The sequence below is a fragment of the Ostrea edulis genome, chromosome 6, assembly GCF_947568905.1.
Source record: "Ostrea edulis chromosome 6, xbOstEdul1.1, whole genome shotgun sequence".
NCBI classification, from domain to species: domain Eukaryota; kingdom Metazoa; phylum Mollusca; class Bivalvia; order Ostreida; family Ostreidae; genus Ostrea; species Ostrea edulis.
In genome coordinates this window covers 29,262,456-29,279,784 of record NC_079169.1, presented here as the reverse complement: position 1 = coordinate 29,279,784, position 17,329 = coordinate 29,262,456, and the positions used below count along the sequence as shown (strand labels likewise).

The 17,329-nt window shown below is 35.1% G+C and overlaps 1 protein-coding gene and 2 long non-coding RNA genes across 3 annotated transcripts in view; 2 read left to right on the top strand and 1 right to left on the bottom strand.

Moving 5' to 3' along the window:
- Window positions 1-17,329, top strand: part of LOC125645682 (uncharacterized) — an 87,823-nt gene that overhangs the window by 39,638 nt on the left and 30,856 nt on the right. Inside the window, exons 7-17 of the mRNA XM_056141852.1 lie at window positions 2,272-2,538; window positions 3,119-3,254; window positions 3,764-3,971; window positions 5,053-5,214; window positions 5,493-5,841; window positions 6,953-7,250; window positions 8,352-8,478; window positions 8,693-8,917; window positions 14,279-14,485; window positions 16,350-16,633; window positions 17,081-17,231. Coding sequence (XP_055997827.1) covers window positions 2,272-2,538; window positions 3,119-3,254; window positions 3,764-3,971; window positions 5,053-5,214; window positions 5,493-5,841; window positions 6,953-7,250; window positions 8,352-8,478; window positions 8,693-8,917; window positions 14,279-14,485; window positions 16,350-16,633; window positions 17,081-17,231 — 2,414 coding nt within the window. The remainder of the gene's footprint in view (window positions 1-2,271; window positions 2,539-3,118; window positions 3,255-3,763; window positions 3,972-5,052; window positions 5,215-5,492; window positions 5,842-6,952; window positions 7,251-8,351; window positions 8,479-8,692; window positions 8,918-14,278; window positions 14,486-16,349; window positions 16,634-17,080; window positions 17,232-17,329) is intronic.
- LOC130047406 (uncharacterized) lies at window positions 10,334-10,918 on the bottom strand. Its single transcript, XR_008796303.1, has 2 exons — window positions 10,811-10,918; window positions 10,334-10,606 (listed from the first exon to the last, which is right to left on the bottom strand). It is a non-coding gene; the product is annotated as an uncharacterized LOC130047406 (long non-coding RNA).
- On the top strand, window positions 11,212-12,505 carry LOC130047405 (uncharacterized). The gene is made up of 2 exons (XR_008796302.1): window positions 11,212-11,332; window positions 11,989-12,505. It is a non-coding gene; the product is annotated as an uncharacterized LOC130047405 (long non-coding RNA).

The following is a 17,329-nucleotide window of genomic DNA, read 5'->3' as shown; positions in this document are numbered from 1 at the left end:
TAATCATACAACATTGTACTAATTAATCATACAACATTGTACTAAGTAATTATACAACATTGTACTAAGTGATCACACAACATTGTACTAAGTAATCATACAACATTGTACTAAGTAATCATACAACACTGTACTAAGTAATCATACAACACTGTACTAATTAATCATACAACATTGTACTTACTAATCATACAACACTGTACTAAGTAATCATACAACACTGTACTAAGTAATCATACAACATTGTACTTAGTGATTATACAACATTGTACTAAGTAATCATACAACATTGTACTAATTAATCATACAACACTGTACTAAGTAATCATACAACATTGTACTAAGTAATCATACAACATTGTACTAATTAATCATACAACATTGTACTAAGTAATCATACAACATTGTACTAAGTGATCACACAACACTGTACTAAGTAATCATACAACACTGTACTAAGTGATCATACAACATTGTACTAAGTGATCATACAACATTGTACAAAGTAACCATACAACATTGTACTAATTAATCATACAACATTGTACTAAGTGATTATACAACATTGTACTAATTAATCATACAACATTGTACTAAGTAATCATACAACACTGTACTAAGTGATCATACAACATTGTACTAAGTAATCATACAACATTGTACTAAGTGATCATACAACACTGTACTAAGTAATCATACAACATTATACTAAGTGATCATACAACACTGTACTAAGTAATCATACAACATTGTACTAAGTAATCATACAACACTGTACTAAGTAATCATACAACATTATACTAAGTGATCATACAACACTGTACTAAGTAATCATACAACATTGTACTAAGTAATCATACAACACTGTACTAAGTAATCATACAACATTGTACTAAGTAATCATACAACATTGTACTAATTAATCATACAACACTGTACTAAGTAATCATACAACATTGTACTAATTAATCATACAACATTGTACTAAGTAATCATACAACATTGTACTAAGTAATCACACAACACTGTACTAAGTAATCATACAACATTGTACTAATTAATCATACAACATTGTACTAAGTAATCATACAACACTGTACTAAGTAATCACACAACATTGTGCTAAGTGATCATACAACATTGTACTAAGTAACCATACAACACTGTACTAAGTGATCACACAACATTGTACTACCAAGTTTCTCAACTTTGTATATTTCTTTTCATTTGCTGTTAACACAACACAGGGAACGTATTATAGTATTCAAAAACAATATTCACGCATGAATAGATATCACAATAATAATAAACTATATACTACATACGTTTATTTCATTACACAATGTTACATGTATTACCCTAGCTTACAACATCGCCTCATGTCATCAGTGATTGTACACTACTATACTATGAAAGTTTCAATGGAAGAGTACCAACATTGCTATATCATAACTCATGAGATATAAAGATTTCCCCCTGAATATTTCATATTTTATTTGTGAATATGAAACCTATCAAAATATCTAAATCTCACCTTATTGTAAAAACTCAAATAATCTTTGCCTCAAGACCATAAAATAAGAATAAATTATTCGTGTGTGTGGAGGGGGGGGGGGGGTGTTTGATTGATTGATTTAATATTGTTTAACATCCATCTCGAGAATATTTCACTCATATGGAGACGTCACCAATACCGGTGAAGGGCTGCAAAATTTAGGCCTACGACCATTGATCAGGGAGGGATTTTTATCGGGGCACACCTGCTGTGACACGTGACCTCGGTTTTTGCAGTCTCATCTGAAGGACCGCCCCATTTAGTATCCTCTTACGACAAGCAAGGGGTACTGCAGATCTATTCTAACCCGGGGGTTGTACTGCGGACCTATTCTAAACCAGATCCCCGGGGTGGGGTACTGCGGACCTATTTTAACCCGGATCCCCGGGGATGGGGTACTGCGGACCTATTTTAACCCGGATCCCCACGAGAAGTGTGTGTGGTGTGATCTCACATTTCACAAAATCATCATGCAACATTTTACTACCCGATCATTTTGAATAGTACCACTTGATAGTACAGTGTACAACATGTTACAAACGTGATCATACACCAGTCTGATTGTACAATATTGTACTAAGTTGTCATTCAACATTATAATACTTAATCATACTACATTATGATACCTGGTTAGACAACATTGTACTGCCTGAGAATACTCTGTTTTATCACCTGATCGTACAATATTATAAAATCTGACTGTATTAATTTTTTAGTGGATACAGAGGCGTCGATTATGGAGAATGAGTGCAAGCTAGAAGATCCAACTGGGACAATCTTAGCAAACCCTGCAAATCTGAATGAGGGTCCACCCCAGCCGATAAGGTGGACCAATAACGTTATTTGGAATAAGGCAGTGACAAAGTGGGATGCCCTGTTAAAACTGCCTGGCTCACCCCCTGACCTCACTGGGTTGGATCATTACATAACGGACTACAGATTCGGAATTAAGTTTGCAACTACTGTTTTACGACAAGTCAGAGGTAAGCATTCCGAATGAAACAACATTTTCAATGATACCTTACAGAGGAAAAACACTTTACAAAATTGTATTGATGAAAGAAAACAATTTTGAAACATGTATTCTAATTTGACGAAATGGTGTGTGTTATTAACCCTATATTGCTAGAAATGATCATTGATTGTAATATTCTCAAGAGATAAATTGAAATTCATGTGGGACCCAACCTCCTGCTCCACCTATTCTAGATCCCAATGTGGAATGACTTGTACGTTTTGCACGGTTTGTAAGTTTCCAGGGACGAAACTTGGACGGTCTAGGCGTTTCTATGGGCGTGGCTTGATCTTGCATAGACCTAATGATTTGCACAGAACGATGGACAGTTGGTATTAAACAAAACGGAATGCTTTAGAGGTGTAGTGACAGTGACTTCATGGTTGTTCTACTTTGTGTGATATTCGACTGACAAATAAGGCCCTTGGGTCCCTTTATATAAAATACATCAAACCCTGTGTATAATGAGATGTAAATTTCAAGGAATCACATCTCCACATGTATAAAAATTTATATTGTCAGATTATTAAGAGAGCAATATTTTGCAGGAGGAACTAAAGTTGCAGAACTTATCCATAACTGTGAGGGTGTTTCAGAGAGAGCCCCTAAAGTAACAGCTTTCTCCTGCAAGAAAACTTTCGATAACCTCAGGAGCTCACTGGCAGGCTTTAAACATGACGATCAGTATGTACAGCTTTTGAAGATTTGAAATGAAAGCGCTAAAGCTTTACTAAACGTCTTCGTGTTTCATTTTTATTTTTTACCTATACTTTTACCGATCATTTCGAAAAGTAACTATTATCTATCTATCTATCTATCTATATATATATATATATATATATATATTAACGACCTGGTATATCCAGTGGTCCATGTTTGTCCGACTCTTAATTTTGTATTCCTTGTAGGAGTTATGAGATTCATCACTGTCTGTTATCTTCACCTTTTTCATTGTACAATGAAGTAGCATAAAATATTATTTCCTTCATTTTCTTGTGTTTTGTCTCAAACATAGCTTACCTTATAGATCAGGAATTTTTTTAACTGTTTAAAGTGCTATTTTGGTAATCACAACTTTCTTTTAAATGAATAACAACAACCTATAACATTTCGTTTCATAGCAGATCTTATTAGATTTGATTTGGATTGAAAGTGGATTCAAGAAAGCTCCATTCCCTAACATTTTGTTTCAGAGTGTTCTTCTATCTTCAAGCCACGACTGGTGGATATGTAAAATTGAAAAACAGAGAGAACAACAATAAAATAGAGTATCATTCCCTAGTGGGAAAGACCACAGGACGTGAATTTGAGTACCACTGGGACTTAGAGAAACCATACCATAACCTGGTTTCTGGTTTAGATGATCCGCCATTTCTTAGTGTGCCAGATTTGACAGAAAATGTGAGCACAATAATTTTGTTTAAAGAATTTTTCGGATGATTTTCATGGAGTTTTTCATAACTACTGTACTTTATATCCTTGCTTGAAAATTAAATTATCATAATTTGATCAAATATTTATTTGAAATTGTTTATTTATTTATTTTACGTCCCCTAGATAATTGTTTTCTCATATTGAGACGTCACCGGCTGTAGGTGAATTACGACAAATTTAGACCTATGTTTAGCACTCGGAGTAATAACAGTGAGGGTTATCAATCGTGTTAACGCCTATCGCAACGGAGGTCCCCTCCGTTGTTAAGGTCATATTCAAAACACCAGTAACTCTCACGTCTAAATCTCGAATGTTTGGCGAAGAAGCAACATATGTTTACATCTTAGGTGTGACGCGACCTCCCAGTCACGAAGCAAACGCTTTATCTATGAGCTACCGCGAAATTGCTAGCGAAATGAATTACGTAAATTTCAACAATAGCTGTTCAACTAAGAAAGAACTTCAATTAAAAAAATGAATGATGACATGAGTTGTGACACTATATGCCAGTATGACGAACTAAATCGTTGCATTTTACACCCTGACGCATTTTCGAAAATGAAATTAATTTTTTTAAATTTTACATTCTACTTTCTCATCTGTCGGAACTCCAAATCCTTAAGAAAGACGTAATATATTTATCTAGATCAACACTGACACATTGTTTACACTTGCATTGCATTGATGACGAAATGACAATCATTACAATCGATAAATATGTCGAAGGCAAAAGCAATGGAAATGTGATTATACAAAAGTAGATTTGTGTTTTGTGCGAATTACTGTAAATTTCTTATTTTATGCGAACACTTAATATCGCGAAACGACTCTTGGCTATCAAATCGCAGGAACATTGATTCGCGAGTGATCGGTTGTGAATTAAAGAATTTACAGTTTTGTAATTAGATCAATTTCAGCAAGAAGTGAAAAAAGATTCTGAATTCGCAGACGTTTTCTTAAAACTGACTCCGAGTCTAAATCTGTACCATAATGCTGGTTTTATAATGTGTATTTTATAAGAGAAAAATCAAAACTCTTGCTTTGGCAGCCAACAATAAACATGGTGTGGGGAGGTTGGGCAGATGCACTGTCGGGATTGGAGAAATACCAGTACGAGGTACATGAATTGGGACACGACGGCAACCTGTTGGGAGAGCAGCAAGGGAAACTCATCAAAAGTCCGGAGGATTTAAATCTTACGGCAGCTGGGGTAAGGACAGAACGTATCATATTCAGTGCTAAGATGAATTAGTTTAATTACATGAGCTGTAATACACGTAAGCAGTATTTCACTGGATAGAATGTCAGCTAAGACACTGAAAGTCAATCTGGCGTTCTAATAAATAAGATAAATGATGATGCAATATCAATGCATGTCAAATTGTGTAGCTGCCGAACTGTAGCTCTATAGGAAAAATATATAGAGGACAAGATCCCATTTTCTTCATACAGCCGCTCATTTTGATGTACATTTGGTATTTATTGCAGGAGTCTTTTGAATTACCAATACCAGGAATGTACGCAATTCATTTCTCAGCTTATGACAAAGCAGGGAACCACAAGACCGGCAGAAAAGTCTTACTTTATGATAACAAATCTGAAGTCACCGCCAACCCAACAAAGGTCACACGGGTCATAACAGCTTCCCAAGAAACCAATTATGTATGGGTCACCAAGGATACCAGATATGTGGATGTACTGTGGAAAGACAGATTCCGTAATTATCGTCATGAAACCAATCGGTGGCTAAACAAAGTGGATTCAGCTTATGGCATTGAGTCAAAATATGATGATCATTACGGAGATCGACAAGTGGCTAAGATTCCTAATGTACATGGTAGGTTATTTTCACAACTTTGTGATATATTTAAGGAATAACTTTAATTCTAGGGCATATTATAAGAGTATAACCTGGTTTGGGTCAGATTACACTTTATAATCCGCGAATCGAATCGGATTATAAAAAAAGAAAACTAACTCAAACCTGGTTATACTCATATAACGTGCCCCAAAATTAAAATAATTCCTTATAATTTAATGCAAAAGACAACGTCTTTGGAATGACGTCAGTTAGATGAGTGCTTTATGACGTCACAATAATATTAACAGGAATGGTTTGGCATTGTCAACAATGCCCATATATATTTTTTAAGAAATACCATTGTGTAAATTAAATTGTTAAAATAATTATCCTCTATTAGATCTTTGATTCAAACGTTTTATGCAATAGTCTTCTTTGGCTTTGCAAGTTATTTTATTTTCAGTCCAAGTTTTAAACAAATGATTAAGGTATATATGAATGAGAAATTGACAATATGAGTACTGACATGTACATTTGTATATGTACTTGTGATGTATGCATGAACATGCACAATTACTGTTTGCGCAAGCTATTCTGTAGGAAAACGCACATTTACTATGCTTGCCATCTTGGGTCCATTTCTCTAAACAAAAAATAATTAAATTCATTTTCATGATGTCATACTTTCCTCGTATCACTTGAAAGGTTGGGGCTTCAAATATATGAGACATAAATAATTGATTAACATGATCAACCTACCATATTATTATCCCAATTTGCGAAAAGAACATTGATTTCAAGTTGTTATCCAAGCAAGCTGATGTCAGTGGACGTGAACCAGCTGTTGTCAGTGTTTATAAACCACCAGTGCTTTTTACAGAATAGAGTTTGTTCACTACAACATCTTTTCTGTTCTTGATTTCTTTTCATATAGAGGTTTTCTGGTCTTGAGACTACCCGTTTACTTGAAAGATATTCTAAAATATGAAATCAGAAATATTAGGTTTGAAATGTTCGGAATACATGAATGTTGTAATTATCTTTAAATATAAGGCATTTGGACTATTAAAATATTTTTAATGTCGGACGTTCAAAACTTTTATAACTGATACAATGTACAGTCCAATTTGATCTATTTCATCAACAGCATGTGTAGATTACAAAGTGTGGTATAAAGTCACCGATGCAACTAGCATTGTCGATAACCAGGACTTCACCTCAGTGTCCGCAATCTCAAAGCAAGGAGACCAGCTCAATCTACCATGGACAGATGGCAACAAACTGGAGGTTACAGTTCGTGCCATTGACGTGTTGGGCAAATATTTGGATGAGTCTGTCACCGTGTACAGAGATGCCACACCCCCTCAAATTGAAGATCTTTGGTTGACAAGAGGAGATCGACTGAATGTCAGTGTTCACAGAATTGAAGATTTCACAAAAATGACGTAAGCTTTTTACAAATGAAAGACTTTTTCAGCATAAGAGACTGTTAGATACAAGTTTTTGAAACTGTACGTATGACGTTATCAAAATATATGTTCTATGCAGACATGTCGTGTAGCTACACCATCCCTATTGCTTTGACGTCTGCTACAAGCACTTCCGGTATTACGCATAACTAAAGTAATTTTGCCCATGGATAGAACGTGTACTTGTACGTAACACATTTCGTGTAACTAAAGGTCTCTGCTATTGGATTGATTATATATAACGAGAACTTTTCACTCATATGGAGACGTCACCATTGCCGGTGAAAGGCTGCAAAATTCAGGTCTATGATCATCCCTTACGGCCTTCGAGCAGGGAGGGACCTTTATCGTGCCACACCTTGTCCAACACGGGACCTCACGTTTTTGCGATCTCATTCGAAGGACCGTCACCGGATGGCATTCTTGGAGAGTATTCCAAAAATGAAATATTTCATTTGAAACTGAAATGATATGAATCAGGTAGACAACGAATGTTTAGACTCGCCTACAAACCAGAAGGAAGTGGGGATATTTATTTAATTACATATATTCCCAAAATAGTAGACAATGGTGTCAATTTCTGGCTTGTCTGCTTTCTAATTGATGTAAATAGAACTAGTGGGTTTTTTTCTGCAACCCACCTCTGAGCTTAACCTGTTTATGTATTACTAAAGCATAAGTAGTTTACTTTGTGTCATTCTACCAGCGGCAAGCACTAGTTTGACAGTCACGTATGAGGGTACCTATTTTGTGTAAAAAAAAAAATGTAAGTCCAACAGTATTTGCTCTAAAAGAATTATTCAGACTGTTGGAAGTGATTGTACATTTATGGAAGAAGACTACCTCTTACTTTGGACATATTTGAATATCCCAAATCATTCCATGAACTTTAACAGTGCCAATTTTTATGATATGCTCCTCATATATATACTAGTCGTTTTTGCTATGATCCCTCTCTTAAAGTATATATTTTTACTCAACAGATAAAAACTGGGCGCCACCATATAACTCAACAATTGTTGAGTGTGGCGAAAAACATTTATCAATCAATTCAATCAGAAATACGGTTTCTTTTAGGGTGGAGTGGATTGCATACGACTTTCACAGCGGTCTGGACAGCATCGCCTGGAGATTGTTTGATAACTTCACAGGAACCGACATCCTGCATGGGCACGAGGACATCCCGGCCCAAGGAATGGCTAATGTAAACATTGTTGATTTCTAATTGATTCTGACAATTTTAAAAAGTTCTGAAAAGATTGGTACTTTACTTCGTCAAAATCAAAGAATTTTGACATTTTTAAAACGATTTGACAATCGATTCGATTACTAAATTTTTAAATGTATTTTTACCAATGGACCTGAGCGACTATGGTTTTTAGCAATCTTTGATAGCTAAATTTCATTGTTTTTTTAAGGACACAGCAGAGTGTGAATCAAGATACGGAAGTTATGCCAGGGGAGCTAACTGCTATGAGACTCCTTTCTGGGGAGCCTATCACAAGCATTTCCAAGTGATACCTGCCATAAAGGCGGATGGAGGGTTAAAGGTTGGAAAGGACAAAGGACTGCATGATTCTGATTATTATTTGGAGGTGACAGCAGTTAATAAAGCCAAACTGACTACAATTTTGTCTAAAAAGGTAAAACTTAGTCTCTCAACTGATTCAATAGACAAGAGTTTGTTCTGCGTATGGCCAGATTTTAAATCGTTGCAGGCTACTGACAAAGACAAGTAATGGTATAGGGTTTCAGCAGTTTCATTTAAAGTCAGTATTCTGCGAAGTATATGGTGTCATAACTTATAACAATCTAATAAACCAATACAGCCTGTCATTGGGTCAAAATCTGTCTAACGTCATTCATAGAAATTGTTAGACCGTTCTTTACACACCGATGTTGACGGAGGATGTTTACTCCTCGTAGGTACCCGGTGATATATCTAGAATGTCCAGAGGTCCATGTTTATGAGATTGATCACTGGTCCTTATCTTCGCCGTTTTGGTATTGTAAATTAAATGTGTATTTAACATGCATTATTGTAATGCAGTTGTTTCAATGAACATGGAAAGACTTTGTCATGATCTTATCCCTAGGTCATTAGACAAGATTAAGGTAACTAGTTAGGATAAGTTTACCATTCATTATTCTGTTTACCTGATCAAGACATAAGGCTTACGACGGATGTTACTGGTCAACAGGGGGTGATTACTCCTCCTGATATCATCTATTGTGTGTCCAGGAGTCCGAATTTGACATACTATTATAATTCTTTTATTCTTTATGAGATGTATGAGATTTCACGGTTCTTTATTCTCAATTTTTCTAACAAAGAAATATTAGACACTCATAATTTACAGAAAGTTCGCTGACGCATCATTAACCTAGCACAATGCGAGTTAGAAAACGTCAAGGGGAAAAATCATTTTGAAATTTCCAGATGTTAAAAAATATCCGCACGTCTCAGCATTTGTACACAAACTTGAAGGGGACACCCTCATGAAAATTTTAGTCTGAAATTTTCCTGAAACATTTCTGAAATTTTCCTGAAACATTCCAGAATTGTCTATCTGAATCAAGTCTGAAACAAAAGTCTGAAACATGCCTGTAATTGGAACATTCCAGGCATGTTTCAGACTTGGTGTTTCAGCCAATTGCGAGTGATGTTTCAGCCAAAATTTCAGCAATGTTTCATACAGTTTTCAAACTGTTAGTAAGCAAGGTTTCAGAAATATTCAGCAATTATTCAGTGCCGTTTCAGCAATTATTCAGCACTGTTTCAGAAATTATTCAGCACTGTTTCAGCAAATATTAAGTACTGTTTCAGCAAATATTCAGTACTGTTTCAGCAATTATTCAGCACTGTTTCAGCAATTATTCAGTGCTGTTTCAGCAAATATTAAGTACTGTTTCAGCAAATATTCAGTGCCGTTTCAGCAATTATTCAGTGCCGTTTCAGCAATAATACCCCACCTATTCAGCAATGTTACAGCACTTACTCAGCAAGGATATGCTAGCTTTTCATCCTGCAATATACTTTAAAAAATAATCGAGACAAATATATTTCAATTTTTATTTTTCATTCAAAATATCAAAGTCTTAAATTGTCTTTTTCAGGCACTACCTTTTTTATAATTTAAATTTCCATTTACTGTTTACTTGGTATTACATCCTACCGGGTCTTCCCACCTCTCTGATTAGAAATAGCTAGCTGTTGTAGGCCTTATAGTCCACTATGAGGTAATCATTCTGATTGTCATATAGATCTATGGGCCTTGTCTGTATCCAACGAATTTTTAGGATAATCCACTTCTTAATTTGCTTGAATCCATCTGAAATTATACTAGCATACATGTACATTGTAAACTTAACAATGTGTTTAATCTTATAAATAATGATCGAAGTTCATATAAATTCATGATCTTAATTAATTCAACATGGAATGATTCAAATTTATGTGATCGAAAGTTCTGATTTTTACATAGTACAGACACTTAATAGGACTATTAGGTTAACATTAACACAAAAATTCATACCTCGAACTGCTAACAAAATGGCGTCGAAGATTCAGGCCAGGAAAACCAAGATCTGGAGGTTTTCATGCTTATGCATTCTCCCGCAAGGTATTTACTAAAATCTTTTCTTGGATCCTTTATACAGGAGAGTGGAATCGCATTAAATTTATCTTCACCCACTCATACAACGATGGCGTTATGATTTCAAGACATGGCTGTTGATCAAACGAATTTTTTCCCGCGTGCAATACTTCCGTCTGCGATGAATATTAAACTGGTACCCTTATCGACCTCGCCTATTTCGTATGTAGGTAGCATCAATCAGCGGGGAACCAGTTTACAAATATTTAAAAAAAAATATTGTCAAAAGTATTATAGCTCTTAAAATAAAGGATATATTCCAATATTTCTCCTATAAATTTTTTTTATCGATTTTTTTAATACTTTGTAATTGATTGACAACTTCCGTCAACATCGGATGAAAACACAGAAGATGGAGGCCGGAGGGGCAGTGCAGTGAGAAGATTCTGCCTTACTTAACATGTAAGTTTCAAAACCAAAATAGTATAGGCTTAAATTATGATTGAAAATGACAGTCATATAAATAAATGGCACTTGGTTTCAATTTTGAAGTAGAGGTGACTGACTAATGAAAGTCGCCGATTTTTTTAAATTTATTATTTTACACTTACGATTTTTGTTAGGCCTAGGACACCCATGTTTTCTTATGTAACAGTGTGTAAAGATTTCAAGCTAAATGCACAAATGAATTTCACTGCCCACAGTTATAACAAGTAGGGATTACACACGTTGTAATTGTAAAACGACAAAGTTACGACGACCCGAATTTTCTCAACACAATTTCACAATCTCTTGCTAGTGCCATTCTTCCATACTTTCACAACGTCTCGTAGGTTGAAAAATTCAGAAAATGCTTAATGCAGTTTTGTATTTGATTCCAATTGCAAAAATATACTATGGTAAAGCAGTTTAAGTATATCTATGACACAAAATGCTCTTGAATTCATACATTGAAATATTACGTCATTAGAACTGAATTACGATTATAAATCAAATATACAGCATGAGTAATACAGCAATAGATACTCAAGAATTTGCTTGAAATGTAGGACTGTGTGATTGTATTGTTATGGAGCCTCTAATTAATATATTCATATATTGTTATTGTATTTTTTCAGTAAGTCATTCTTAGGAGAACTTCTTAGTAGATAATAAGCAGGCTGACTCTTTATAAATTGGGAAGAGGAAGGAGTCGGAACTGAACATTCTGGAGGGAGTGGCTTGTGCTGAGTTTTATTTTTTAAGGAAACTTCCATTCAACATGTTCAACAACAGAAAATCTGTGAATTAACCCACTGTAGAGTGCCAAAATCTGTTGCAACAGAATAGTTGAAGATTAATCTAATAGATCTGCCTGTGATGACCATGATTGGAACTATATCTTGTTTAGTAAATGGACTTAAATAATGATCAACTCCAAAAAGTACCAAAAACTGTTTCAACAGAATTGCTACAGTATAGATGCCTGTGATGACCATGATCAAGACTAATATATTTTTGATGAAGTGTTAAAGTGTATACACAGACACAAACATGGGCATAGTTAATTTGTTTTGTATTATATAATGTCCATTATGGGTTGATTTCATTGTCATGTCATATATTATGATTATAGTTTAAATAATTTATCTCCAAGGAATTTGTCTTTTCTCAGAATGATAAGTTGTCGCAATATTGCAGAGTTTCAGACAGTTTCAGCAATTTGAATGTTTCAGATGGAACTCAGCAATATGTACTGAAACATGTTCAGCATTGATTCAGCAAGAAAAATTTCAGTAAGCAATGTTTCAGATTTGTTTCAGATATCTTTCAGCAAATTTTCAGCAAAATATTTTCATGAGGGCGCAATCTCCCTTTCAATTAAAATGTTCACAACTTATTTATATTATTTATAACTGTGTCTTGAATTTCAAAGAAATGATATTTATCGAAACGATAAAAGACGTAAAATGAATACTGTTAGTTTTAGATACTGGCTTTACCTAGTGGGATAACCCAATAGAGCACGGAACTATTACGACAGTGTCTATTTTAAAAGTATACATAGACGTTATAATAATAATAACTGTTTATTGATGCCTGAAGTTACAAAACAACAATTATATCTTGTTGTCATGAAGGCATCATAAGACATGTTGTTGAAAAGAGTGATAACAAAAGGACTGATGTATGTATGAAATGTACAGCCCAGTAGCTAGGTACTTCGTTACTAGCATGAAAATACGGATGTATATTTAATTGCTGGGATAAAATTTAGAAATTAATTTCAAAATTAAGGATTACATCTCCCTCATGCATAGCTCTGATCCTTGGACGAATTTGGCTCCAGTTTTTGGCACTCTAGTTTTCCTTTTATCTCTTACTAGTTTTTTGTTATTTCGAATTTCCAAAATTTCGGCTTGAGCATCCCTGAAGAGACATTATTTGTCGAAATGCCCATCTGGTGCATCAAAATTGGTACCGTATAAGTTTTACATGTGCAGATTACGAACAGTGATCAATCTCATAACTCCTACAAGCAATACAAAATAAAGAGTTGGGCAAACACGGACCCCTGGCTGTACAGGTACCATAGGTGGAATCATGTGCCTAGGAGGAGTAAGCGTCCCCTGTCGACCAGTCACATATGTATATGTTTTCATCACACTTTGTGGCAGCTTAATCCCAGAGTGATTTGATGTTGTGTGGAACATATATTTGGAACATCAAGACGTTACCCTAGCTTGATTCAAAGGTTGTTTTATATGACTTAAATGATGTTATGTCCATCATCAATTTCAAAGCAATTTCAAAAAGGTTAAATTGCAGATTCGTACATGAGGTAAGAGGTTAATTGGTGTGTAACTTATAACAGTTAGGAGTGTATTAGTTTGTTTTACTATATTAATGATATAATATGTTATATTTCATATATCCTCCATTCAGTTTTTTCCCCGTGAGAGTTATTTCCCTTTATGGCTACACTTGTTTGGAATCACATTTACGACTTTTATTTAGCTTTGTAGAAAATGAAGGTAGTTGAAAAAGCACCAATCAATCATTTTAGGTATTTTACATTTCCATTGCAATCTAGAAAAATAATATATATATATATATATATATATATATATATACACACACACACACACACACACACACACACACACACACACACACACACACACACACACACACATATATATATATATATATATATATTATATAATGTATATATATATATATATATAATGATGCTCTTTATCTTTACTATTCCATGGATAATATGAGAATAAAAACTGTAAGTGTTCGGGAATTCTCGATAGATGACCAAGGGAGATTGTTTTGGGGGTAAAGTATTGTTTGATATTGTGTGATAGTGCTTCGAACTATTCGTTTCTCCTGATTATAAAGCAGCTGTTCTTCTTGTAGATAACAATAGACACATCCCCTCCCCACACCGGCGTGGTAGAGGACGGGGTTCCAGGAGTGGATGAGGTGGACTACCAGCAGAGTAAAACACTGAACGCCCACTGGGAGGGATTCTTTGACAGGGAGAGTGGGGTGCTTTTTTATCAGTATGGATACGCCACAAAGCCTATTGCCGCTTCAGCGTTTACACTGGAAGCCAGTGGCAATGTATGGAATACATCATATACATCAAGCATTATACTGATTTAAAGATTTTCGACAGAGACCAATGAAATCATTAGTTATAGAAATAGCAGTGGGACATTTGATTAGTTTATATCCTTTTCTTTGGTGACTAATGAAATTATAAGAAAAATGAAATGGGGGATTTGACTAGTTTACAGCATTCTATATGAAGACTAATGAAATTGTAAGTAATATATGTGTTGTGATATAACTTGAGTAATTTGATATATACGCTAATTAGAGGTAGAGGGGCCAAAAAACCCTAGTTGGAAAGCAGGTGATAAGCGCCTTTGTTCTGCTGATTTGAAAGAAACAATTTTTACTCTAACACGCATGTCTTTTAAACCTGTATTTAGTTTATTAAACATATACTACGCATTTAGCCATTAAATCATGTCCACGATAGAAAAACAAAATATATTCTCTGTAGAAAATCGGGTCTAGTTTGCTTTGATGGTGTTTGATATCGAAGGGATTGCTGCAATACACAGCAAAAGTCACTGATTTTTTCTTGTTTCCGGTCATGATTACTTGAGATACATATTTATGTAGCAATATTCCATTATCACCTGCATATGGTGTTTATATCTCTCAACTGATTCGATGCGCAAGGGCTTGTTCTGAGTATGATAAGTTTTAAATCGAGGCAGGTTACTGACAAACAAGCTGATGATGCATGTGTTTCAACAGTCAACATTTTGCAAATTCTATAACAATTTAGTTTGTCAATATAACCTTTGATTGGGTCAAATGCTGTCTGACTTTTCCCATACTAATTGTTAGGCCGTTGCACACTAATTTTGACTAAGGATAACTCCGTTTACCTGATCAAGATATAGGGCTCACGGTGGGTGTGACAGGTTGACATGGGATGCCTACTTCTCCTAAGCACCCGATCACACCTCTGGCATATCCAGGGGTCCGAGTTTGCCCAACTCTCTATTTTATTTTGCTTATAGGTTTAATGGGATTAATTACTGTTTGTTATATTCATCTTTCATAGGAACTAAGAACGATAAGTCAATACTTAACATAAGACGGCTGAAGTTCAGGATTATTCGAATGTGAAATTCCACCCTTTTATCTCTCAAAAATTAATGACCATAATATTACTGAAAAATGATTTGTACATCCGGATGTCTTGTAATCACTGATAGCTACGCCACTCTGTTGGACATTAAACTAGTTTTCAACATCTTTTATGAAGACCTATAAAATGTTACGAAATATAAGTGGGATATTTAACTAATGTACAACAATTTGAGAATTAGGCCTCTGCTGGTGGACTGTTAGTCTCCGAGGGTCTCGACAGCCCAGTTGCTAATTGCTTCGTTACTAGCTTGAAAATACTGGTATATATTTAATTGTTCTGATAAAATTTAGAAATTTATTTCAAAATTAAGGATGATCTCCCTCATTCATAGCTCTGATCTTTAGACGAATTGTACTCCAGTCTTTGGCACTCTGTTGTTGTTTTTTTTAATGTTTTTTTTTTTTAGTTCTTATTTTTTGTTTATTGTTTATTTCGGATTTCCAATATTTCGGCTTGAGCAACACTGAAGAGACATTATTTGTTGAAATGTGGATCTGGTGCATCAAAATTGGTACCGTATAAGTTTTACATCTAACTACTTTTTGTCAAGGAGGGATGTGTATGCAGTGGTGTTATTTTGATATAACAATTTTCCTATATACCCTGGGACTCATATCATGATATCGTATGCCAATGACTTGCAAATAATTCACCTGCTACATTTTGAAGTGAAATAGACTGTCAGTTCTGGTATTTTCTTATAATATATTCATCATATTATGGACATAATGATAATATGCATTTTATTTTCAGGGGAATATTTTTGAGACGTATTCTCTGCATGCTACCCACACAGTCACCACAGAGGGACAATATTACATTTGTGTAGTAGCGTATAACCGTGCCTTAGAGCCCTCAGAGCCAGTGTGTTCTGATGGAGTGACAGTTACTACAACAAAGCCCTCTGTACAGGAAGTGAATATAGAGGGAGCTTCAATCACCGGGGGCTTGGTGACAGACAGCACAAAGACCAACTTCTGGATCGTTACCAGTAACAGATTTCGCCGACTGATAACAGATCCCACATCTGACTGCACGTAAGGCGCTCATCTAAAATGTTAGACACACATAATGTTAAAACATACAGACAATAATATATAAAGGATAGACACACAACAAGTGAATATTGTGAGGCTTTGGTAACCTGATATAGTAAGTTTCTGTAGTATGGTGCATTTCAATAGCTATTTACATCAATATTTTTTCACAATTCCGTAGATACCCGGGTTAGAATAGGTCCTCAGTACCCCTCGCTTGTCGTAAGAGGCGACTAAAGTGAGCGGTCCTTTGGATGATACCGTATAAACCGAGGCCCCGTGTCACAGCAGGTGTGACACGATAAAGATCCCTCCCTCTTCAAAGGCCGTAAGCGCCGAGCATAGGCCTAAATTTGAAGCCCTTCACCGGTCTTGGTGACGTCTCCATATAGGTGAAATATTCTCGAGCGGGACGTTAAACAATATCCAATCAACTATTTTTTTCAGATCGAAAGCTACAATTTTGTCTGACCTTGACCTTCTCCCAGCTGAGCATGATGACAATGGAACCTTTGTGACAGTAAATGGCAGTGTATTTTGTGCTAATTCAACAGGGGCCCCTGCAAATCTTAGTCCTATGTTGTCTAAGTCATCAATGGTGAGATATGTCTCAAACTTATTATATTCTTCTACAACAGCTTCTGTATAATCAATTCATGTATGATAATAAATCATCTTCGTTTATTATTTTTCATT